Source organism: Barbus barbus (assembly GCF_936440315.1).
Source record: "Barbus barbus genome assembly, chromosome: 32".
In the NCBI taxonomy this organism is placed as follows: Eukaryota; Metazoa; Chordata; class Actinopteri; order Cypriniformes; family Cyprinidae; genus Barbus; species Barbus barbus.
Window position 1 is genome coordinate 997,167 of NC_136760.1, and position 26,278 is coordinate 1,023,444.

Below are 26,278 nucleotides of genomic sequence, written 5' to 3' on the forward strand. Positions count from 1 at the left end.
TGGAAGAATTGTTGTGTGATTATTCCTTAAAATTTTAAGTTTTAATAACTTTAGTAGTAGCACTAATAGTATTAGTAGTATTACTGAACAATATCTCTGGCACAGTGTCTAGTTAAACCAAACTTTTATTTTGACGGGTTGCCGTGAATATCTTTATATTTCTGTGTGTATATGATATGAGGATAGTTTTACTCAAATGAAAGGGTAAAATGCTCATGAAGTGACTGTCAGAGCAGTTCTGGAGATGTTGTTCATGTGTTTATGTCCTCTTTTAGTGAGACGACAGGTGTGTGTAGTAAACAAAACCACACGTCTGCGCCATTCATTCACACAAAACATAGAGGATTCATGTTTAAATAGTCTTTTTGTAGCTTAACATTTACAGATACTAGTCCATATTTAAAGTTGATATGAATCTTAATGGGTTTTAATGATTATTACGTCGGAACGAGAGTATAATTCCTACCCATATCAGCCTAGAAAATCACAACTGTGTGTGAGTGTGTGTGTGTGTGTGTGTGTGAGTGCACCTGGTATTCATCACGTCCTGGGGACCAAATGTCCCCACAAGGATAGTAATACCAGTAAATCTTAATCTTGTGGGGACATTTTTTGGTCCCCATGAGGAAACAAGCTTATAAATCATACAGCATAAAGTTTTTTGAAAATCAAAAACTGCAGCATGTTTCCTGTGAGGGCTAAGTTTAGGTGTAGGGTTGGTGTAGGGCAATAGCACATACAGATTGTACAGTATAAAAACCATTACGCCTATGGGATGTCCCCATAAAACATGGAAACCCAACATGTGTGTGTGTGTGTGTGAGTGTGTGTGTGTGTGTGTGAGTGTGTGTGTGTGTGTGAGTCTTAGTACACAATGTAACTACACAAGAGTCAAGTTTTAAATAGGAAAATTATCAAAACTTTTTGGTCAAGTTTTATTTTTTTAATTTTTTTATTCAAGACTAGTCATAACTTTTTAAATTCAGTTATGAAAAGGTAGATTGGTCTTGTTTGTAAAGCTGATTAGCTCTTGGCAGCTGCTAGATGGTCAACACTCTTAACATGGTGGCTAAGGTTATGCAACTGGTTGTTTTAATATGTTTTGTATAGTATTTTCTTTACTCTTTACTTTAAAAACTATGTCTAAAAAGGGTAATATTTGATGTATTTGAGGTCTGAGATGTGGGAACGGTGAAGAGAGAGAGGGCATGCATTTTACATTTTAGGTCAGCATTGCCGTTTTGGTCATATAAGGTATTTAAAAAAAAAAAAAAAAAAATAATAATATATATATATATATATATATATATATATATATATATATAAAATACCTTAAAGTAACTCCAAATGAACATGCAAAGCAAATATCTTTAAAATAAATTTGTGTGGAGCATGCCCCCAATCTGCGCACTATTCTCACCTTTTTTCCCTCATCTCTGTTGTACTATCCATCTTTCTGTTTATTGTTATTTATATCTTCTATTCTTTCATTCTATCTTTGGTTTGTTCTTTCTATCTATCTGTTGTTTTTTCTATTGTCCGGTCCTTCATTCTATCCATTGTTGTTGTCCATTCATTTGTTCGATCATTTTTTCTTTTATCTATCATTCTTTAGTTCAATCCATCATTAGTTTTTTCTTCTTTCTGTGTATCATTCTCTTGTTCTATAGTCCATTCTTTCTATCGTTCATTTGTTTGCTCTTTTCTATCTACCCTTCATTCTATTGTCCATTTTTTCGTCCTTTCTATCATCTTTTCTTTCATTTTATCTATCTATTGTTTGTATCTATTAATTTAGAACTATGTAGATATCTAGTTTGAGGATGACATGTTAAATTTATTTAAAAAATAATCAAACAAAGAAATGTATTTAGAAACATTTCAGTCTTTACTGCACAGCCGAGGAACTGGCTGAAGCTGTAATACACACAGTACACACTTCAATCATTTTGACAGCAAGGCACTGTACTGATTGAAGTTAAGGTGATATAATAATATACAGAATAAATACAGTATTCAGTCTGTAGTAGGTTAATATAACAGACAGCAAATCAGCTCATTCTTACAGAATACAGACACGGAAAACGGTCATTTAGTTGACATGAGTTGTTTGTGAAGCTGTAACGCCAGCCTGTGGACACGTCCAGGAACTGATCTTCAGTGCATCAGCTTGAGCCAGCTGGTGGGAAATAAAAACAGGCCATGTTAACTAAAGCCATAGTTTAATTATTTATTTATTTAGTCATTAAGAACATTTCTTTTTGCATTCTTTTCATTTAAAATAAAGCAATTAAAGTGACAATTTATCATCATTTAGTCACGCTCATGCAGTCTCAAACCTGTGTGACTCTTTCTTCTGTGAAACATAAGGAAGATATTTTGAAGAATGTTGGTAATTAAATGGTTTTGGGTCCCAGTGACTTGTAGGGTGTAGAAATACTTTGGAAGTGAATGGGACGTCCACGGGAGTTTGATTACCAACATTTAAATAATATCTGATGGTGACCGATAACAACAGAATTTTCATTTCCGAGTGAATGTCAATTTTTGACACTGGTTTTGGTTGGAAATCTGTGTAATTCTGCAGAATGAATTCAAATGCCTATTTTAAAATGAATAAAATGACGTGGCAAGTTGAAACTACAGTATGATCAAATTAGGTACAATATTTAATTACATAAGAGGCCATTGTCAATTCAACATCATTCAAATTCATGACACGTGATGATTATAGGATAAAAATTTGTAATAAATAAGGTAGTGATGCACCAAAATGATTTACTGAAACGGAAATGAAAAGAAAATAATCAATTAATAAATCAAATGTGTTGCATGTATTGTATGTACACTCAGTATGTAAACATATATACAAAGTTTTTATATGAAATTTTATTAATATAATGAAGATTACTATTTAAATTTGTGTTGAAATAGAAAATTTAAATGGCTGTAATAACTTGTTTTCATGCCAGATTTATTCAAACATATATATATAAAGAGCATCAGAACATCATGTTGTTATTTGGATTGCTGATGTTTGGGTGCATCAGTAAAATACGAGCTTACTGAAGCATGGCTTTTGTCAGGTATAATGCAGGAAATGATTGGCACACAGATGAACACTCAGTCCGCTTCTGCTCTCAATGCTCAGCCTTTCTGTCTTTCAGAGGACCTGTGGACACAGACAATACTCTTTAGTCCCATTACAGATTTTTACGATTGCTTACACGCTAAAATTAAAAATAACACACAGCTAGTGAAACCTTACACTCAAGGAACACTACCTCAGCCCAATCTGCACAACAATAAGCACATTCTCAGCCTCACACTTTTTGCAAAATATTACACACATTGTATTGCAAAACACTAAACACACTTCTCTATATTAGACACAGAAATCTAACATAATGTCACTTCTTTGCCATTTCAAGGCACTGCTTTCCAAAATACATATGATCAAACACGGCCGTCAGGTGTGCAGACACTTAGGTGCTTAACTGTAAACAATCAGGTGTAAGCACTATAAAAAGGCAGCAGGTGAATTTTTGTATTCAGCAAAGGTTTACAGTATGACCTCTGACCCTATTGAAGCTATAGAGGAGGCCTGTGACCCACTGTAATAGATGCAGAGTCTGTGTAAGGATGGAGTCACCATTCAAGAAGATTCTTTGCCTGGACATTGCCTGTAATGTGGATGAAGTGGCCATATCCAGCTATATGAAGAGATGATGAGAAGGTGTTTTTGTCTCGACAAAAGTTCATGTACTATATTGTAATTAGAATATGTTCTGATTTTCAGCCTAATTGCAATGATGTACTGAAGGATTGTACAATGTGGTGAGAAAGAAATACTTTCAGTGTGCAACACTTGTCTCGAGTATTGTGTTTGGTCAATTCATGTTCTTTAACAATATCTAGAAAAAAATCAAAAATCAAACCCAGACTGTATCATTAGAAAGATAGAAATGTTACAAGTGTTTAAGATTGAGCACAGCAGTGTGTAAGTGGTTCAAACTGAATCCGACTGTATGAACCATGTGTGTATCATATGTTACTGAAACTGGGTTTTGTTAAATTATTGTAAAGTTTTGAATTGTTTCATTTTGCAAAAGATCTGAGATGTTCTGCTACTTGTGTGTGTAGATGTGTGAACTGTTTGTACGAAGCAATCGTAAAAAACTGTAATTTAACTGAGAGCAACTGAACGAGTGTCTTTATGATAGTACAGTCTAGCTGGCATCCTGTGTTTGGTCTAGGTGTGACTAGATGAAGCGTGAGATCCTACGCATGTTGATCTAGCTTTTACAAGTTCAGGATTATCCCTAGAAAGCATTAAGAAGCCGTTTTGTGTGTGTGTGTGTGTCTGTGTGTGTGTGTGTGTGTGTCTGTGTCTGTCTGTCTGTGTGTGTGTGTGTGTGTGTGTGTGTGAGTGAGTGCACCTGGTATTCATCACGTCCTGGGGACCAAATGTCCCCACAAGGATAGTAATACCAGTAAATCTTAATCTTGTGGGGACATTTTTTGGTCCCCATGAGGAAACAAGCTTATAAATCATACAGCATAAAGTTTTTTGAAAATCTAAAAATGCACAGTCTCCTGTGAGGGCTAAGTTTAGGTGTAGGGTTGGTGTAGGGCAATAGCACATACAGATTGTACAGTATAAAAACCATTACGCCTATGGAGAGTCCCCATAAAACATGGAAACCCAACATGTGTGAGTGTGTGTGTGTGTGTGTGTGTGTGTGTGTGTGTCTGTGTGTGTGTGTGCGAGTGAGTGTGTGAGTGTGTGAGTGTGTGTGTGTGTGTGTGTGTGTGTTTGTGTGTGAGTGTGTATGTGAGTGTGTGTGTGTGTGTATGTGTGTGTGTGTGTGTGTGCAATGCCACTATCATGACTTGACGTTTGGGGTATGACATCAGAAATGGACTTTAAATCAGAAGCCGTGCATATTAAATATATAAGAGCAAGTTCCCCAAAACCCCTTTTAAATACATTTACTATATGTTATAGAAAACAGTTAGGAAACCTGAAAAGTCCATAAAGGAAAGTCAGACTCTCCAGCTCTACCCTGCTTTGAGTTTTCTAACCCCTCTGAAGGATCCATCCTCTCCCATAATGCACCAGGATTCCTCTATGACCTTCCTTCCCAGGAGAAGAGCTTCATTAAATGCCCATATGACATCTTTCATGCTTCAGCTGCAGGTCAGTTGGCCTATTTTCTCTGATATAGGTGGAAGTGTTCCTTAACAACATAAAACATGATTCCAAGTTACTGTAAACAACAATCAGTGACGACGTTCAGTTTGAATAGTTTATGTAAAAAATACATTTAAAAAATAAAATATGATTTGTAAAAATGTTTTTCAAAGAAGTCTCTTGATATGCACACAACGGCTTTATTTACTTGATCAAAAATACAGTAATAGTGTGAAATATTATTACAGTTTAAATAAACTGTTTTCTATTTGAATATATTGTAAAAATTTAATTTATTAATGTAAAGCAAATCTTAAATTTCCAGCATCATTACTCCAGTCTTCAGTGTCACATGATCTTCAGAAATCATAATAATATACTGATTTACTGCTCAACAAACATTTCTGATTATTATCAATGTTGAACACAGTTGTGCTGCTCAATAATCTTTGATGAATAGAAAGATCAGGTCAAAGCATTTATTTGAAAAATAATTTGTAACATTATAAAAGTCTTTACTGACACTTACTGACCTTGATAAATAAAACTATTAATTAACTTTACCCCAAACTTTTAAAGGTGTTGTTTAGCACAGTTTCAATAATTTCAACATTGATAATAATCAGAAATGTTTGTTGATCAGTAAATCAGTATATTATTATGATTTCTGAAGATCATGTGACACTGAAGACTGCAGTAATGATGGTTGCATCACAGAAATACATTACATTTTAATACATATTCACATAGAAAACAGCTGTTTCACATTCTAATAATATTTCACAATATTACTGTTTTTTAATCAAATAAATGCAGCCTTGGTGAGCAAAAAATATTAAAACATATCAATTAAATACTTTTGACCAGTAGTTATTATTCAGATATTTTATTAAACATGATTTAGTCCATGCTATATTAGTTTTTCAAAGAGATTTCCAAAATGACATGATATTGCATCTATTGTCCATGTTGGTCATTCTCTTGTACCTTGAGCAGGACGGCAGAGTAGCAGAGTCACTTCTGAAGGAGAATTCCTCAGTAACTGCAGCACTTGCTGAGGGGTCAGAGGTCACAGGACAAATGTTAGTCTTACAGTAAATATGATTGGCTTTTCGGCCAACATCTTTTCACTTAATACTGTACATTTCAGAATAACTGGACCATAATTAACACATCCCTTCAGGTTTGTACTGTATTCCTATAGATGGACTGTATGAAGAAACGCTCCTATGTTACCTGATAGGACCGTCCCTTCAGCGGCTCTCCGTTAATGGACAGAATGACGTCTCCCTCCCGAATCTTGCCGCTCTCGTCTGCAGGCTGACCTGGGAACAGCGTTCTGATTCGCACGACGGAGCCGAAGTCGAGCGGCGTGTCCAGCTCTGTGATGAAGAAGCTGAAGCCCAGACCGTTCAGTCTCTTCTTCAGAGTCACCTCCTGAATGTTATCTGAGGACAGAATTACACTGATTTAAGCCGGCCAAATGATTTTATCTGGTGGCCCTTGCCTCGCCCTTGCCTTGCCACCAATAATCATTGTGTTCAAACATTCACACAGAAACTGCATAGCTAGATATTTCAAAAGTGCATCTGAAGAGAGAAATAGAGGGGTATATGGGAGTTACATTATTTTTATTAAAGTGCCCCTTTTATGGATCTTTTGAAGATGAGCTTTCATACCGTGTGTAACACAGCTCTAAGTGAATGAACACATCCTGCAAAGATTTAAATCTGAAAGTGCACCGTATATAAAGTTATTATCTCTCAAAAGAAAAGAGTCGACTCTGAATCATTAAAACAAGTCGTTTTTAAAATGAATCCCAAGCCGTTTCATGCAGACAACATGAAACATTAGCACATTGCCCTCCCAGACCTGGGAAAACTTGATTTTTGCTTTGGTCTGAATGAAAATGCAAGTTCATTCTTTGCCACTAGCTGCTGCTTTTGGAGAGGGAAAAAAGCAGCACTGAGCTCACAAACAGTGCTTTAAATGAAATCGACCAATCACCGCAGATTAGTGTCATGCAGAGGAGGGGTTTGGAAAAATGAATCTTTGAGCGAATCGTTTGGGAGTCGTTGAGCAAATAAGGTAAAAAATAAATGCATATTATAAGACAATGAAAGTGTTTTTTGACTTTCATGCATGTTAGCCTGTTGTTGGGGACTCCCAAAACCAAAATATGAACCTTCCCATAATAGGGACGCTTTTAAAAAAGCTGAAGATAGTGAAACAGTAAAACTTACAATAAGGTATAATTTGTTATCATTAGTGAATGTGTTAACTAACTTGAACTAACAATGAACAATACATTTGTAACAGTATTTATTATTTTTGTTAATGTTAGTTATGGAAAATTAACCTTATTTTTAAATCGTTTCCAGTGAAACTATAAAAATATAGATGCTGCCTAAGTCACATTATAAATTAGACAAACAACAAGAAAAATGACATCTGGTATTCCTGCACAAAATTGCACAGCATACAGTAACGTTACCGTTTAATCTTTGAATACGAATTAAAATGTACATCTTTAAAGTGAATTTGACATAAAATGCTGCTATTTTAATAAGGCCAGTTATATACAAACATTACTAAATTAGCCAATTCAAATTAAAAATACCATAAATACACAAATACTACACAACTATAGCGTAACAATATTATTAAAATGTGTTTTCTGGAACTCCAGACATTGTTATTACCCTGTTTTAAACTTTTAGGCTTAGACTAGGTCAACATAAAGTTTGTTCACAAACTTTTATCTCATCTAGTTTATTTATGACCATCATCAGAGTTGGGTATAATGCACTATGCAATTTGATTACAGTTACAAATGTCAATAAAATTATGTTACTTAAGTTACAAATGCAGTGTTAAAAAATATGAAGTAAAAATCATGTTTTGATTTATAGAGTGTTTAAGCTGTCTGTCTCTAGCAAAGCTTAACGACTATCCTAGACAACATGTTAAAAACATGCTAGCAATGCTATTTTCTCACCTGCTGATATTAACTAAATTCATCTTTAGATGCTAGTGAGTTCTGCAGTTCATGGTGCTTTTCTAACTAAGATCTTTTCATTACCGTCCGACACGAAGCTGTAGTCTCTGGGCTTGAGGCCGAAGGATCTGGTCATGGTGATGGCCGGGCAGCTGTTCCTCGTCGCTGACCCTGCAGGACTGGGTATGCGGACAGTGAGTGTGTCCGGTAACGTGGGGTTAACAGAGCCTCCGTCTCGCTCCAGCACCAGACTCACCACCTGACAGCGATCAGATATTAGCACGAATATCAGTTCAGCTGAAGCCTGGCATAACATATTCAATACAGATTTTATCTTTCCTTGTCACACAGTTTCTGAAAGCTGACACTCAAACAGCAGAAGCACACACCAAATCTGCAAAACCACACACTAATTCTCAGACTTTGACTCAGTTTTCAGTTTCATAAAACACTTTTTGCAAAACACAACACACAATTCTCTATGTAACACTCACAAATCTAACAGGAATTAATATTACGGCAAAGGTGTTTCAAATGTTTGCTTTTGAGATGTGTTTGTGATATTTTGAATGCAGTGCTTCTTTTTGCAAAAGATGTGAGGTGATTTGCATTTTGTGCGTGCGATTCTTGGATTTGCGTGTAAAGTTTTGAAAAAAAAAGAGGTACAATTTTTAAAATGTGTGTAAGCAGCTGAAAAAAACTGTAATAGCCAGAAAAATCTAATGTTTTGAAATGGAACAGTTTATAGAACCTTTAGACAAAAAAAAAAAAAAAAAAAATGAGTATCATATTTGATGCATCAGGATTTTATGGCTCATATAGTCTGAAACAGTGAGAATATGGAGGAAAAACAAGCCTGGTCTCATGAAAATGCGTATAAATAATACGCCAAATAAAAACAAAAACTTGTGGTATTCATATGCAAAAATTGACCATGGCATGCATATAATATGCAGTTTTTGCATACATATGATACGCATCTACCCCACAACCCTAATCCTACCCATCGCTTATAGCATATACACTCCAAAGTCAATTTTTGCGTATGAATACCACACATTTTTGTTTTTATTTGGCGTACTATTTATACGCACTTTCATGAGATTGGGTTGAAAAAACAGCTCAGTTTTATTCAGAGATTCAAACTCAGCAAAAAAGGAAAAGAAAAAGCTATGTGGTCAATGAGATCAATGAGATCAATAAATCAATGAGATCTTTAAAACAGTACAGCAGATACTGACATAAAATTATATAAATATCAGTCATCACTCTATATCTCCAATATTATGTTTTAGTAAAATGAGATTTAAATGATCAAAACATAATGCAATCAAATAATGATTGAGAGATCTCAAAAGCCTGAAGATCATATTTGACTCAGATCTGAACATGATTATCCATATAACACTTTTTTTTTTTGAAAAATCAAGTAAACCTTCAGCCAAGTAAGTGTTCATCTTTAAACATTACTAGCAATATAAAAGTTATTCTTACATTTACTTGATAAAAATCAGTAAAGATTTGGCAGCAGAAAGACACACGAATCTCGAGCTGAAGCTGGACGCATGTACAATTAAATTAAAAGAGTTTATACTGGATACAAAACTCTAAACTATCATTCAGACGACAGAAAACATGCAGTAGATTAGCATGGAGTAAAGTTTACATCATGCTGATTATTAGAAATGCGTTTACCAAATATGATACTGTGCTTTATAAGGTTATTTTCTGATTGATTTTAAATAGACAGAATCTAAGTTCAGTACGAGATTACAGCTGATTATGTAAAGATGGGTCTAGTGTGTAGTTGCCATGAGAGAGAGAGAGAGAGAGAGAGAGAGAGAGAAGAGAGAGAGAGAGAGAGAGAGAGAGAGAGAGAGAGAGAGAGAGAGAGAGAGATTACCTCTCCTGTTCTTGCCAAACATTCAGCCGCCTGCTGATCTGTGAATCCCTGCAGTCTGGTGCCATCCACTTCCAACAGCCTGTCTCCTGACACACACACACACACACACACACTATCGTCGTGACTCAATCAAACCGACTGATTTACTGAACTGAAGGAGCAGGATGAGTGCACTAAATGTCAGTTCAGTCCATCACACCTGTAACAGCAGAGAGAACAGGAACACTTACCTGTCTGAATACGTCTGTCTCGTTCAGCCGCTCCACCAGCTACCAGACTCTTGATATAAATCCCTCCGTAACGGAGGCCTGTGTTCACTCCTCCCTGTGTATTCACACAAGATACAGAGTTTTATACAACAGTTCGTTCTGGTTCTCAAATCTGATTGGTTGAGAACCGTGCAGTATTGTAATGGTACCGCTACAGGAACATCCTCTCACAATTTTCTATCACTCCGCTTGTTCTAGCCGGGTCTATTTTTATTTCTTTTATTATCGTAGAGTATGTTAGCTAATCTAAGAAGAAACACACACTTTTTTTTTATGAATATTTCATTTGATATTAACTACGAAAGCTCAACAGACGATGAAGATGCAGGGGAATCTTCACCAACAGGCCAAAAAGCAAGAAGTGCAGTCATTACATCTGCAGATTTGGACAATTTAGGAAAAAAACAACATGAAAATAACACAGTGCGGCAAACAGTGTGGGCTGTGAACTGTTTTAAATCATGGTTATCTGAAAAACAGCTCAATATCGGCCAATATCGGTTATCCGAGCTCAATATCGGCCTCATATCACAGCTCAATATCAACCTCAAACACAGAGAAATCACATTTATTCTAGGTCTTAATTTAATAAGAAAGAGACCACTGTGGATAGAAGTGTGCTTAATTGTATTAAATGTGCACCTGTAGTGTACTTCAAATGTTAAAAGTATATACACAAAATCTTTACTTGTAACAATTTCTGAAAAACTACTTGTAGATAATATAATATTAATGAATAAAACTATATTACAACTATATTACAAGTTATTCTGTTAAATTTAAGTAAATATTTACTTATAACCCTTTTTTTTAGTAAATTTTGTCTAAGTATAGTTGCAATACTAAATAAACACTTAAATAAGTATACTTTTATAAACTAAAAGGTTAGCCAATTTAGTCACAGTTTTTAAATAGTACACACGGAAGTATACTAGCAGTACACTGATATTAGAATACTTACTACTCTTGGAAAATATACTTTGTTTACTTATTTATTTATTTAATTAATTTTTTTTTTTTATTTCTTTATTTCTTAAAGGTTGTCTAACTGACTTTATATTTTTTATTTCAAAATTTGCACATACCCTCAATATTTAGTCTGAAAACCTATAAAAGTATGAAGCGCAGTGTGCTTACAGCGATCCCGATGCCCAGACTGCCTCCAGATTTCTGAAGCGTCACAGTAAACTCTTCAGGTCTCAGGCTGATCAGAGACGCTGACCTGGAATAATCCTCCTGATACACAAAAACCAGACAAAACACACACAACTGGTAGTCTAAGCTTCATACATTTACAGGATTCTTTGATTAATATAAAGTATTTATTTTGAAATAGAAATCTTTTAAACATTATAAATGTCCTTTTTGAATTGTATTTAAATTGTATTTTTTATTTTTCCTAATGCTTACACACAAAATCTTTACTAGTCACACAATTTCTCAAAAGCACACACCAAATCTGCAAAACCAGACACTAATTCTCAGCCTTTTAATATCATAAAACACTTTTTGCAAAACACAACACACAATTCTCTATGTAACAAACACAAATCTAACAGGAATTAATATTATGGCAAAGGCGTTTGCAAATGTTTGCTTTTGAGATGTTAGATGTGTTTGTGATATTTTGAATGCAGAGCTTCATTTTGCAAGAGATGTGAGGTGTTTTGCATTTTGTGCGTGCGATTCTTGGATTTGTGAAACGTTTTGAAAAAAAAAAAGAGGCAAAGTTTTGAAAATGTGTGTAGGTAGTTGAAAAATAAATTGTAAATCATAGTATCATGGAAACTTTCTGACACTTTTGCACTTTTTTTCCAATTTGAATTTTTCATATTCACACAAACATTAATTGAGACGCAACAACTCACATTTCCACAGCCTTTAAAGGAACTTGTTTAACATTTCCAGTACCTGAGCGTTTATAATGCGAACCTCAGGAACATGCAGCCGGTTGGTTCCTTTGGGGGTCATCATAACACTGACCAGCTCGTCCAGATCCTCGTCTCCTGCTCGACTGTCGGCCCGTATGGTGCTCTGAGACTCGTAGTTCCTCTCGGCCAGATGACCAGTGCCTCCACGCTTAGACAGAGCTGATCGTTTCACAACACAGTATTAATAACTTTGTAGAATTATATGAGCATATTATAATATTATTTATTCAGCTTTCAGATGATGTGTAATATGTATTATATAATAATTATAATCTCAATTTAGAAAAATTGGCCCTTATGACTGGTTTTGTGGTCCAGGGTCACAAATAAGTTACATTCATCATGTGCTATGCAGATGAATTGGCTCTAAAAGCCACCACTCAATTAGTTGGACTAACTTCATTTTTAGTAATCAACTTAAAAAAAATGATTAAGTTCCTCTAGTTTGTTGGTTGAACATTAGAACATTTCATTAGAGGTTGTCAAAGTGGAAAAGATTGATGAAAAATGCTGAATTATGCCTATGCCAGGCCAGTAGTTGGCGATGTCGTTTTGTAAAGAAACACTTTGCGCTTGCATATAGACGGAACATACGCATGCACGTGACATTACCTATTAACAAATTTGCATTTTTGAAGATAACAGTATCGTTTTCAAAAACTTGCACTTGAAAACCATTTCAATGGCTAAAATGCATAATAACTTTTCAGTTTTTATTTGAAAACGGCTTCGTGTAACGCCCCCTTTCGAGCATGCTGATGTAATATCACATGTGCAACAGAATATAAATGCATGCCATACCTTTAGGCTGTGAGACGATGAGCTGCACCTCTCTGGAGCTGCTCTGCATGATATCAGCGGCTTCGGTGAAGGATAAGCCCTCCAGACTGAGCTGATTCAGAGAGATCAGACGACCACCTGAAGGAGACAAGGAGCTCAGCTTCACTTATGCTCAAACAGAGACCTCTGAGGTCATCATGACAGAACATTATCAATTCAAGATTCACCTGCTTTGATGCGTCCATCTCGGTCAGCTGGGCCTCCGGGTACAACGGATGCAATGAAGATCCCGAGGTCCAGTTTCCCAGTGCTTTCTTCTCCAACAATTACAATACCTAAAGCCAAAATGAATTGAGAGTGAATTCATATTCTGCATATCAGTGAGTTATAATGAGTCCAGAATCCATTTACCGAGGCCAACTTTGGGATCCTTTTTGAGGGAAACGCAGATTATTTCCCTCTCTGGAGGTCGGGCACTTGTTGGAGTATCTGTGAGAAAAAAGACTCTTTGCATTGTGCTGTTTCCCAACTAAACAGTATAATAAGTTAATTTTATACAACCCGAATTCCGGAAATGTTGGTTCATTTTTTTTTTTTAAATTTGAATAAAATGAAAACTAAAAGACTTTCAAATCACATGAGCCAGTACTTTATTCACAATAGAACATAGATAACATAACAAATGTTTAAACGGAGAAATTATACACTTTTATCCACTAAATGAGCTCATTTCAAATTTGATGCCTGCTACAGGTCTCAAAAAAGTTGGTACGGGGCCAACAAAGGGTTGAAAATGCAAGAAATTTTGAAAAGATTCAGCTGGGAGAACATCTAGCAACTAATTAAGTTAATTGTCATGAGGTCTGTAAAATAAATGGGATGTCTTAGAGAGGCAGAGTCTCTCAGAAGTAAAGATTGGAAGAGGCTCTCCAATCTGTGAAAGAATGTGGAATGCTTTAAAAACAATGTTCCTCAACGTACGATTGCAAAGGCTTTGCAAATCTCATCATCTACAGTGCATAACATCATCAAAAGATTCAGAGAAACTGGAGAAATCTCTGTGCGTAAGGGACAAGGCTGAAGACCTTTGTTGGATGCCCGTGGTCTTCGGGCCCTCAGATGACACTGCATCACTCATCGGCATGATTCTGTCATTGACATTACTAAATGGGCCCAGGAATACTTCCAGAAACCACTGTCGGTGAACACAATCTGCCGTGCCATCTGCAGATGCCAACTAAAACTCTATCATGCAAAAAGGAAGCCATATGTGAACATGGTCCAGAAGCGCCTTCGTGTCCTGTGGGCCAAAGCTCATTTAAAATTGACTGTTTCAAAGTGGAAAAGTGTTCTATGGTCAGATGAGTCCAAGTTTGACATTCTTGTTGGAAAACACAGACGCCGTGTCCTCCGGGCTAAAGAGGAGGGAGACCATCCTGTGTGTTATCAGCGTTCAGTTCAAATGCCAGCTACTCTGATGGTATGGGGGTGCATAAGTGCATACGGTATGGACAGCTTGCATGTTTTGGAAGGCACTATGAATGCTGAAAGGTATATAAAGGATTTAGAGCAACATATGCTCCCTTCCAGACGATGTCTATTTGAGGGAAGTGTATTTCAGCAGGACAATGCAAAACCACATACTGCAGCTATTACAACAGCATGGCTTCGTAGTAAAAGAGTGCGGGTGCTGAATTGGCCTGCCTGCAGTCCAGATCTTTCTCCTATAGAGAATATTTGGCGCATCATTAAACGAAAAATACGTCAAAGACGACCACAAACTTTTCAGCGGCTGGAAACCTATATCAGGCAAGAATAGGACCAAATTCCAACACCAAAACCCCAGAAACTCATAACCTCGATGCCCAGACGTCTTCAAACTGTTTTGAAAAGAAGAGGAGATGCTACACCATGGTAAACATGCCCCCGTCCCAGCTATTTTGAGACCTGTAGCAGGCATCAAATTTAAAATGAGCTCCTTTTGTGGATAAAATTGTTCTCAGTTTAAACAGTTGTTATGTTATCTATGTTCTATTGTGAATAAAATATTGGCTCATGTGATTTGAAAGTCTTTTAGTTTTAATTTCATTCAAATAAAATAAAAAAAAACATCCCAACATTTGTTGTTGGGTTGTAGGTTAATTATCAGTTCATACCTCGTAACGGTGAGGACATTGAAGGGATGTCAGAGTAACGCTTTGGAGAGCCACAGGAGCTTCTCTGAAGAGCTGGACTTTGAGATCTAGAGGGGAAAAAAATATTATTTGTGTATTTTGGCAATGTTAGCTGAAAACCCTTCAATTGCAGTGTCTTGCTTTCAGACATTTACATTTACATTGAGTCATTTAGCAGACGCTTTTATCCAAAGAGACTTACAAATGAGGAATATATATATATATATATATATATATATATATATGAAGAGTTTATTTGTAAAAACAGATAACTCTTTCAAACAACATTCAGGTTTTATTGTGTTTTATTGCGTTAGTTACTTTATTTTTTATAAGTTTTTTTTATAAGTTTTTTTATAAGTTATTTTTTAACCTAATGAAAATAACCCAACTGCAGTTTGAATAAGATTAATTGAAATACACAATGAAAAAACATGATTTTTGAAAATGGTTAAAAACAGAGTTATCTGTTTTTGCAAATGAACTCTTCACACACACACGCACACACACACACACACACACACACACACACACACACGGGTAATAAAAAAAGTAAGTAGCTAGATAGATAGATAGTCAATAGAGAAAGCTAGTGTTAGAGGCCTTTTATTTAAAAAGAGGAAAATAAAAACCGATAAAATAGAATTAGAATAGAGAGTGCTAGAGTTAGAGGGTCAGACAGAGGGATTTGTGCAGTTTGTTCTCACCCTGTGTGCTCTAGTAAGTCTCTCTGTTGTTTGATCTTTGCTTCGATGCGGGTTGTCACGTCCTCACAGAACCTGCTCATGGAGTCATCAGCGGCTGCATACTGCACAATGCTCTCCTCTACAGACACATGCACACACCTGGTTACTGTCATCAGCTGACATGATAAAGCCTGAGTAAAGCTGTGTGTGTGTGTCTGACCTGAAGCGAGGCTGTGTGTGAGCTGACGAGAGCTCATCTCCCGGTCAAACTTGTGTTGAGAGGAGCAGAGCTCGCACAGGTATTTGGCAACTTTTGACTTCTCGGTCAGAAAGATGTGCTTCTTTCTGCTGCTGCTGCTCTCGATGATAAACTTACGCCGCTGTGTTGATGAGAACAGTCAAGTCACCTTTATTTATATAGCGCTTTACACAATAATGCAAGAGGACAATAACAAAGAGTCATTTTTCCAGTTAAAGTCAATTCATATATTTCAATATAGTAAGAGTTATTATGTGGAGTAACAGCAATAATAAATAAATAGTCTATTGGAGAAAAACTCTCCATCCATCCATCCATCCATCCATCCATCCAGAAATAATACCTTAATTTATATTTAAAAATGTAAAATAAATAATTTGAATTTAGTTGAATATAGTGGAAAACATTTTCATCATATAAAACATGTATTTCAGTCATTGTTTTTATGAATTACATTTTACAGTTGTTCTCAGTCGCTTTGGTACATTTCTCGAATCATCCTTGACATTTGCAGAACAGTAAGTGCATTTCTCAAAACAACTCGTAGCAAAACACCATGGATTACCTGCAAAAGCCAGTCTCTTGCTCAAATACTTAGTTCATCTCTCAAAAATACATATCTGTGTCAATGAACGTATGGTTGACAGTTTATGACAACTAGATCAACCATTTTGCATTTAATAAGATGAACTAATGACTAGATGTTTTGAGAGGTAAGACTATAGCACAGAGAACTATATAATACATTGAGCAACATGATATAAGCAATTGATAATGTAGGAAACAGCAGAGAATTGTACATAATCATTTGCATGGATCTACCAAAGCATTCGCAACTTGTTCAAAGAAATGAGAAACTGCTTTTTTGATGTGCACAAGTGACACAATGATGTGAAGATTGAACAGGTAGTTTTGAGAAATTCAATTCTGATCTGAGAAATGTACCAAAGTGACTGAGAAAAACTGTAAAATAACTACACATATTTGGACAAAAAATGATTAGGATGTGATCAAGCTTTTTATACTGTATATATATATATATACTATTCAAGGAAAAATCAACATACAAATAGCTTACTCACACTGTGCACATTAATCTCGGAGAGGAGGAGAGTTTTAAGACTTTTGCTGCTGTATTTCAACAAAAATAGTGAACCCTATTAGTGTTAGTGTTTGTTGACTCACAGCGCAGGTGATTTTGCTCGTCTCTCTCCAGTGGAATCTAAGGCTTGTGGTTCGGGAGTTATTAATAACTTCATACACAATGACTCCTTTGGCACACACTCCCAGCAGCAGCTCTCCGAACACAGGCTTCTTCTCGCGGCCGGCGCGGTGGAACAGTACGCCATACTCCGGAAGCTGCTGGACGCTCTGTGGATGGATTATAATGCCATCACTGCATCCACAAGAGCTGTTCAGACCTACTGGAGTCTGTAAAAATATCTGGCCTGCAGCCTGTGCAGTTATTATGGATTTGAAGAAATGCAAGATGGCGAGAGGATAAAAAGCTTTTTGTCATGTTGTTATCATTGTTGTTATAACCAACTAAAACTAAAATAATAAAAAAAAGTTGCTTGAAATAAAAGATGAAATTATTTTAAAAATTTTAGTTTTCAAGTTCTCATTTTAATTTATTTTAACTTGATCTACTAAAATAACTAAAACTAAAAGTGAAATAAAAAATAATAAAAGCTATAAATACAAAAAAATAAAAATAAAAAATAAATACATGCAAAATCTAAAAATTACTGTAATGTTTTTTAAACACTAGTTATCTCCTTGTCATTACATATCTCACTTTTTTCTAGATTTATTTTATTTTATTTTTTTTAATTTGTTGTCACATTTTTATTGGGTTTAATATTTCTGTATGTTACCTTTTTGTTGCTTCATAAATGTTTTTCTGTTTCATTGCAAAGCCTCTCTATTAGGCTGTTTAATGGTGGGTTCCACTGTGACAACTTACCCCATGTTGGGTGACAACATGCATTCTTGTGATTAAATGATGAATAGAAATATAATTGTCAAACAATGTATGTAATGTATATAAATAAATACACGTGTGTGACAATTAGCCCCGGTCTGCTATACATACTTCATATGATGCTTTCCTAAGGAATGATGCTGTCAGTAAGAACAGAAGTGAATGTAACCTTGAGAAACTCGAGCTCGGCCTCCTCTGAACTCATGTTTGCATTGCTGGCGTGTAATCGGAGCAACTCTTCTTTCAGGCAAGGCATTGGCATTTTCTGCAGGACGCTCTTGGAGACGTAATGCTCAGGCTGATAGTAGTTCTTCCCATAAACCTGCAGACCACACAGAAAACAGCGCTTCAGTCATCCTGACACATGTACACGCTCATACATGCTATATACAGTCAAATGAGTTCATTACATAACCATCTAGCACCTGCTTAATATACATTTGACATTACATGTTCTCCTGAAGAAGTAATATTAATTATTTTTATCTTCTCTGGCAGCATGTATACACACACACACATACTATATATAATAACCCTATAAATAAATATATATATATATATTATTATTTATTTATTTATAGGGTTATTTAATTAATATTTAATAAGTAAAATAAAGTAATAAGCCCTGTGAATCCGTGGTTTACAGTGAATTTATAACAGCTATTGTTAGGCAAACTAAAATCATACAAAAATATAAATGATAATAATTAAAAATGACTTGAAATCAAAGAAACAAACTGAAATTAATAAAATAAATTGTTTTTTAATTATTATAATTTTTTTTTATTTAAGCTAGTTGTCAAGGCAACATTTCTTATTTAAATTGTCTAATTATTAATAATTAAATAAATTATAAAATAAATAAATAATAAAAAACTAAAACTAAATCTAACTGAAAATATGAACAGATATATTATATTAAAATTCTAATAATATTTCTGAGTGATCCTGTGGAGTACCTCAGGCATACTGTCCCCAAACTCGGCTTGAAGAGCCAAGGCACCGAGAAACAAGCAGGTCTCCTCGTTACAGGGCAGACGGTCGTCCAGAATGTCCCGTCTCAGCTGGAGATAGTACTGATGACGGCTCAGCCGGTGTCTGTCGCCATGAAGAGCAGAGTTAGACAGCAGTGACCGATAAAAACACACCATCACACGATGAGGGAAAAGAAGAGACTCACAGAAGAACAGAGACGTCCTTCACAAAATATCTGATGCGGAAATGAAGCACAAATGTGTCAGTGGGCACTTTTTTCCAGGCGCAAGGGGCAACTTTGGACATTTTTGTGTCATTGTCAAGAAAGAAAAATTCATTATCTGAAAAAGAGAAAACATTATTATAAAATTATAAACAAAACTATCTGACACCGTGACCTAGTTATTCATCAATATCACGATTAGAAATATTAAATATATTTTTAATATAAATTAAAATATATAAAAAATATATATAAACATTATTAAAAACAATTATTTAATTTAATAAATATGTATTTATTACACTTTAAATTACCAGACCTGATTAAAATTAACTCAAATTTAAAAAAAAAAAAATTAAATTATAATTAAATTATATATATATATATATATTTTTTTTAATGAATTTATCAGATGTGAATTTATTACATTTTTAATTACCAGACAAGGGTTATTCTAATTTATTTTTGTTAAAGTTCTGTTATTTGAAATTAATGTTAACTGAACTAAAATAAAAGCTTAAAAAAAGTATTTTAAGTTGTACTGTATTTTCATTTATTTCAAATATATATATATATATATATATACATATATAATAGACATAATTGTAAACAAACCCATGTGACATATTCACCTAATTATTCACCAATATCAGAATTGGAAATATAAAAAATATATACTATTTTAAATGATTTATTATATTATATATTTTAAATGATCTGAAAACGGATATTTAATTTAATAAAACATGTATTTATTATATTTAAAATACCAGACCAGGGTTATTATAGGTAAGTCAAATGAAAATCAAAATAAAATTACATTTTCGTCACACTAAAACTGATATTAAAAAATAATAAAAACTATTAAGGCTTTTAAAAATTACATTTACAAAAACAACAAAACTTGAGAAAGTTTAATTAAAACCAAAAATGGAAAGGGAATGACAAAAATAAAAACTAATTCAAAATAAAAATAAAAACTACAATAGTAGTTATCACTGTAGCAAACCAAATATGCCTAGAATCCAGTAAAACGGGTGTATTACCTTCACTATAAGCAAGGCCAAAGTAAAAGTGCTCGACGAGGTTTGCGTGAGCGATGATCATATCAAAGACGTGGCCTGCTCGGGATTGGACGTCACACTTGAGCAGAACGTTCTGTCCGTTTGGCATCAACACGGTCAAGTCCCTCTGCTTTGAACTCGACCTCCCTTTGTTGGACTATTCAGACAGAGAGCGAGAGAGAGAAAATAAGCGCTGAAGTATTACGTAACAGATCGCCTGGTGTCGAGCCAATACTCTCGCTCATATTATACTGACCACAATAGAATTAGGCAGCTCTAAAAGCACCGGAGGCTCCTCCAGCATTCGGATGAACTCGGGGCCCGTAACCTGAGGACGAACACATGAGAAATACTCAATGAATACTCGGAGCGTTTCATAAACTGCGATAGGTGTAATGATGAAGGCACGTTTAGTTGCTTACCTTTGTTTTGTGTTGATTAAGGCTAAATGAAGAGCTGAAGAGCTGATCTGAGCGTGAGGTGAAGTGACCGCATCGCTCAGGAGCAGGACTTCGGCTCAGAAACAAGCTTCTTTGCTGTGAACTGTGACTTCTAGAAGATGAAGAGCTGTGAGTTTGGATCTTAACACTATAAAGCACATTTCATTAATTATGATCAGAACTTTGCTGTTAATCCTGATTCCCACTCAATCTCCTCATGTCTTCTGTCTCTGATTGATTTAGAGGTTTTTATCCAGTAAAAGCTCTTTTAGTGTAATTGTAGAAACATCCAGCTTCAGCTCGAGCGTCACGTGTCTTTTTTCTGTCAAATCTTGGCTGATTTTGATCAATTAAACGTCAGAATAACTGCAGTCATATCTCCAGATGAACTCTTACTGGACTGAAGCAGCTCAGCTTTACTTGATTCTCCATCAATCATCTTTTAGTCTCAAATCTGATCATCAGGATCTTTTGAGGAGCGTTTGTTTCCAGAAGCTTTACTTTCTCTGTTCCTCAGCGGAGGAATGATCTTCATCTCACATCTTCTGAGGAGCGTTTATTTCTTCATCTCTCAATCAGCATTGCATTGCATTGAATTATAAATTTCGATCTCATCTTACTAAGACATATTATTGGAGATATAGAGTGACGACTGATATTTATATATCATTCATCAACTTTTTGGCTTTATAAATATCAGCATCTGCACCAAATTTCATCAAGTAATTTTTTATTTAAATTTTGAAAACATAAAACACATATGCAACCTTTTATATATTTAGATTTTTATATATTTTGTCTAAAAGCCCAATAAACTGTCCCATTCATACATGCATAATAATAAATAAATCTGGCTATTATTTCATATGTCAGGCTTTACAGGGCGTAACTAAGGACCCGAGAAATAAATGCATATATCAAACTCATGAATTATAGTTACATTATTTTTTTTAATGCACATTATTGGTAACAGTGTAATGCATCAGTGTAAATCACTCTGAAATGAAAAGAAACTTTCATCATCTTTTATCAGAATGGCTTCACCTCTGAAACCAAATTTCCCTTTTGAACGATGAATCACAAAACTCTCTGACCACCGTTCTGATCTCTCACTTTACACCAAAGAATAAAATCAAATCCTGTCCTACAGTTCCACTCAGAAATAAGGCATGGAAGTAAAATGACCTGTGAATGCGTGACTGATGTTAAAGGGCTCTGACCTGATGAAGTCTGCGGCTGATGGTGTGCTGTTCCCTCTCAACGGCCAAACTGAGTTCTGACCGGAAGCACCTGAGGCAGAAGATATTTCATTTGTCTTCATTTTAAGAGTAATGCCACTTTGTGAGGTTATTTTTAAAACTTCAGTTGACCAAATAATGAATTTTGAGAAACACACCCCGAAGTCTTTCTCTAACCATCTGGCTTCGGTCTGTAAGATGAGCAGAATCATTTGGGTTTCTTTCAGCCTAGAAAACAAAAACAGTACTCTGTAGAGCTTAGGTTATTATGTCAGATCCATAATCAAGGTTTAAAACTGCTGTTTTAAAAATGTTATGTAAAAGTTTTAAATAAAGATTATTGGAGTATGTACACGAAAATTACTCCAGTCCAAAGTTTCATTATTTTAATTATTATGTTAGTGTTAAATAATGTTTGGATTCATGAACAACCCCCCAAAAAAAGATGAATTAATGTATTCAGTGGATTATCCAAAACAGACAACAATAATGGCTCTTTAATATTGACTGGATGAAAGTAAATAAATAAACACTTGTCAGATGCAACAAAATAATTAATACTATAAGATCATTTAATTCACTGTATTATCAAGAATATATAAAAAACTATATTTTAAATGTATTTAGAAAATGTATCAAATAACTATTATTAACTATTAAACCTGTTTTACAATTCAGACTTTTTTCTAGCAATTTCGAGTTAATGTCTCACAATTCTGAGAAAACGTTGGTTACCTTTTTTATTTTTTAATCTGTGGTGGAAATGAGCTTCCATAATTGACTAAACTTGTCTGCAAAAAACAAACAAACTCAAAAACACTTATTTATCTCTATTTCTTTGTACTTATTTGTGACCCTGGAGCACAAAAGCAGTCATGAGTAACACAGGCATATCTGTAGCAATAGCCAACAATACATTGTATGGATCAAAATTATACATTAAAAATCATTAGGATATTACTTAAAGATCATGTTCCACAAAGTAAATTTCCTACCGTAAATATCAAAGCTTAATTTTTGATTAGTAATATGCATTGCTAAGAACTTCATTTGAACAACTTTAAAGGAGATTTTCTCAATATTTAGATTTTTTTGCTCCCTCAGATTCCAGATTTTCAAATAGTTGTATCTCAGACAAATATTACGGTGGCTGAGAGAGCTCAACGGCTGCAAATAGAAAAACAACTGCAAATTAACAAAACAACTTTGTTAATTTGACAACACACATGCTGCAAATGCACACAACACAACAAAACAAAGAAACGCGCTGCAAATACAATGCTTTATTTATTTGTGTTGTGAGCATTTGCACCACCTACTGTCAAATTGATGAAGGTGTTTTCTTGATTTGCATGTGTTTTCTGAAGTTGCAGCATGTTGAGCTCTCTTGGCCACCGTAAAATATTGTCTTATCCTAACAAACTGTTACTGAATAGGGACAGAGACGACGTGATGTGAACAGGTTTTTATTGACAGACTTGAGGATATGGAATGAGACAGGTGAGCGATGATTCTCGGATTCTTCTGTGATCAGGAGGAATGGAAACTTGGAAACACGGAACAGGATTTAACCACACACCTCACCAACACAGTGGACCAGGACGAGACTCGCTAAAATCGCTGGAAGACACACAGCAGGCAAGTAGACAAGACAGTAAGTATCAAGTATAGGGGATGGCCACTATGGTTCCTCGTTCAAGCCCTCCGGAAAAAATAGCTCCGCCATGGCCGCGGAATAGCCAACACGAGGCTCGCAGAACTGGACGGAACCAGCGGGGACACAGGAGAGCTAGACGGGACCAGCTGATTCATAGGAGAACGCTTACAAGGAGCAGGCACTGGAGGGCACTTGTGAGGCGCTTCTACTGGCGGGCTTGCCTCACTTTCTGACGGTAAGTATCAAGCATAGAGATATGATTGCTATAGTAGTCCTCTTCATAGGAACGATTCACGTAGTAGGTTGTAACGAGACCGGACACCGGAGTGTTGTGAGGTGTGTGCATTTGTAGCTGTGTTGATGAAGTGAAGTGAAGTGAAGGGAAGTGACATTCAGCCAAGTATGGTGACCCATACTCGGAATTCGTGCTCTGCATTTAACCCATCCAAAGTGCACACACACAGCAGTGAACACACACACACACACAGCAGTGAACACACACACACACAGCAGTGAACACACACACACACACACCGTGAACACACACACACACAGCAGTGAACACACACACACACACACACACACACAGCAGTGAACACACACACACACACACACCGTGAACACACACCCGGAGCAGTGGGCAGCATTTATGCTGCGGCGCCCGGGGAGCAGTTGGGGGTTCGGTGTCTTGCTCAAGGGCACCTCAGTCGTGGTATTGAGGGTGGAGAGAGCGCTGGACATTCACTCCCCCCACCTACAATCCCTGCCGGCCCGAGACTCGAACCCGCAACCTTTGGATTACAATTCCGACTCTCTAACCATTAGGCCACGTCTTCCCTGTGATGAGTGAACAGATGACGTGCAGGTGTGCTCAATCAATTGCTAAGTGAAACCAGGTGCGTGAGTGCATTGTAACTGGTGGAGAGATGACAGATCCGTGACACAAACCATACATCAATAGAAAGCTTATTTATTACTCAAGTTATAAAGCTTATTTATTCAGCTTTCAGATGATGCACAAATCTCAATTTAATGTAATTTAAAATTCAATTTAATTAAATTTTTTTCTGATTAAAAACTGGTTCAAAATAAATCCTACATCAATTTATTTTCAGTGTAATGGACTATTACAAACATGCTAGCTGGTATCTATTTTGTTTTTACCCACAGTGAAGTGTGACCAAACAGTAAAATGCCTGAGCCCCGAGCTCGCGGTTACCTGCAGAACATCCTCCGCCATCTGTCTGATGGCTCTCTGCGGCCGGGGCAGGACAGCGCTCTTATGCTGCTGCTCACATGTCTCCAGCACCGACAGCAGATTCACTCGCTTGTGAGCCGCATCCTCACACATACTCAGTAAAAGACTGTTCAGGCTGTCGCTGAGCCGGACGGGCTGTCAGGAGACCAGGAGCAATACGTCATCACTTCACACTTGTTACAAACTCCAGGGGAGAGGGATTCTTGACATCATCCAAATAAGGATCAAAACAATTTGAAGTGATGTTGACTTTAACCCTCTGCTATTTCTCACTCTTGTGACCCTCGATGGTCAAAACTGAAGACAATAAGCATAACAATTTTTTTTGGTTCCAAAAATATTTATTCTTTGATATTTTGATACTTTGATTAATACTTTTTTGTATTGTACCCCAAAAATGTCTGTATATTGTTTTTTTTCCCCATTCATTTCCTACGGCAGTCATTTCTGACCATGAAGATCACAAGAGTGACTTTTTTTTTTTAAGATCATAAGCTTTTATAAACATTTCTATGTTTTTTTTCATATAGCAAATGGCACAAAAGTAACCAAGTACATTCTGATAAGGTAAAAAACAAAAATATATATATATTCAAAATATACGACTTTAGTTTTTTTTGTGAAGACAACATAGAGTTTATTGAAGAGGAACCCACCTGATTTTGTGGAAGATGATAATCTACTGTCCAATAAAGAGTCATGCCTAGTGAGTAAACCACCATCTAAAACCAGAGCAAATAAATGCTACATTTGGTCTTGATTTGCCATAAAAGCTAATCTTCTTAAGACACTCACCACTTCTTCTTCTTAACCTTAAGCAGGAAGGTCAGGCTAAAAACTATCTACCATAACTGGAGGCCAGCTCACCTTCTCCGTGGCCTGTCTTCTGGAGAAAGCATTGCTCTGTGACATTTCTGGAGAAGCGAATGAGCCAGCATCCTCAGATCGGCCGCAGCTCTTGAAGGCAACACCGCCGACTGCAGAAAGCAGCATGGATCCAGGACTGATGACACAACACATGTTACCAGGATCTGGAGAAAGGGAGGGAGGTGAAGTGGTGACAGATTACATGGCACTGAAGGATAAAAGCGTGAAAATGAGTTGAAAGAGCTCTATACCTTTACTTGAGATGTCTATCAAGGCTTCTGCAGCACCGAGGAGGAGAGCCCAGACCTCGTCCTCCTCCAGAGGAGCTCCCCGTGACTCCAGCACCTCTGCCAGGGTCACAAACATGCTCATTCTGCC

General features: G+C 35.9%; 1 protein-coding gene across 1 annotated transcript; it reads right to left on the reverse strand.

Moving 5' to 3' along the window:
- Nucleotides 1-1,872: 1,872 nt before the first annotated feature.
- frmpd2 (FERM and PDZ domain containing 2) lies at nucleotides 1,873-26,272 on the reverse strand (the record flags this gene model as incomplete). Its single annotated transcript, XM_079389004.1, has 29 exons — nucleotides 1,873-2,179; nucleotides 3,067-3,172; nucleotides 5,066-5,240; nucleotides 6,182-6,248; nucleotides 6,431-6,642; nucleotides 8,277-8,451; nucleotides 10,096-10,181; nucleotides 10,326-10,419; nucleotides 11,502-11,600; nucleotides 12,276-12,454; nucleotides 13,097-13,213; nucleotides 13,303-13,410; nucleotides 13,487-13,564; nucleotides 15,232-15,317; nucleotides 15,957-16,074; nucleotides 16,156-16,315; nucleotides 17,380-17,565; nucleotides 18,348-18,500; nucleotides 19,138-19,276; nucleotides 19,359-19,494; nucleotides 20,423-20,597; nucleotides 20,697-20,768; nucleotides 20,863-21,028; nucleotides 22,101-22,170; nucleotides 22,277-22,346; nucleotides 24,995-25,168; nucleotides 25,690-25,755; nucleotides 25,901-26,064; nucleotides 26,152-26,272. The coding sequence occupies 27 exons, from the start codon at nucleotides 26,270-26,272 to the stop codon at nucleotides 5,191-5,193; spliced, it is 3,321 nt and encodes a 1,106-aa protein (XP_079245130.1). The 3' UTR covers nucleotides 1,873-2,179; nucleotides 3,067-3,172; nucleotides 5,066-5,190.
- Nucleotides 26,273-26,278: the final 6 nt, after the last annotated feature.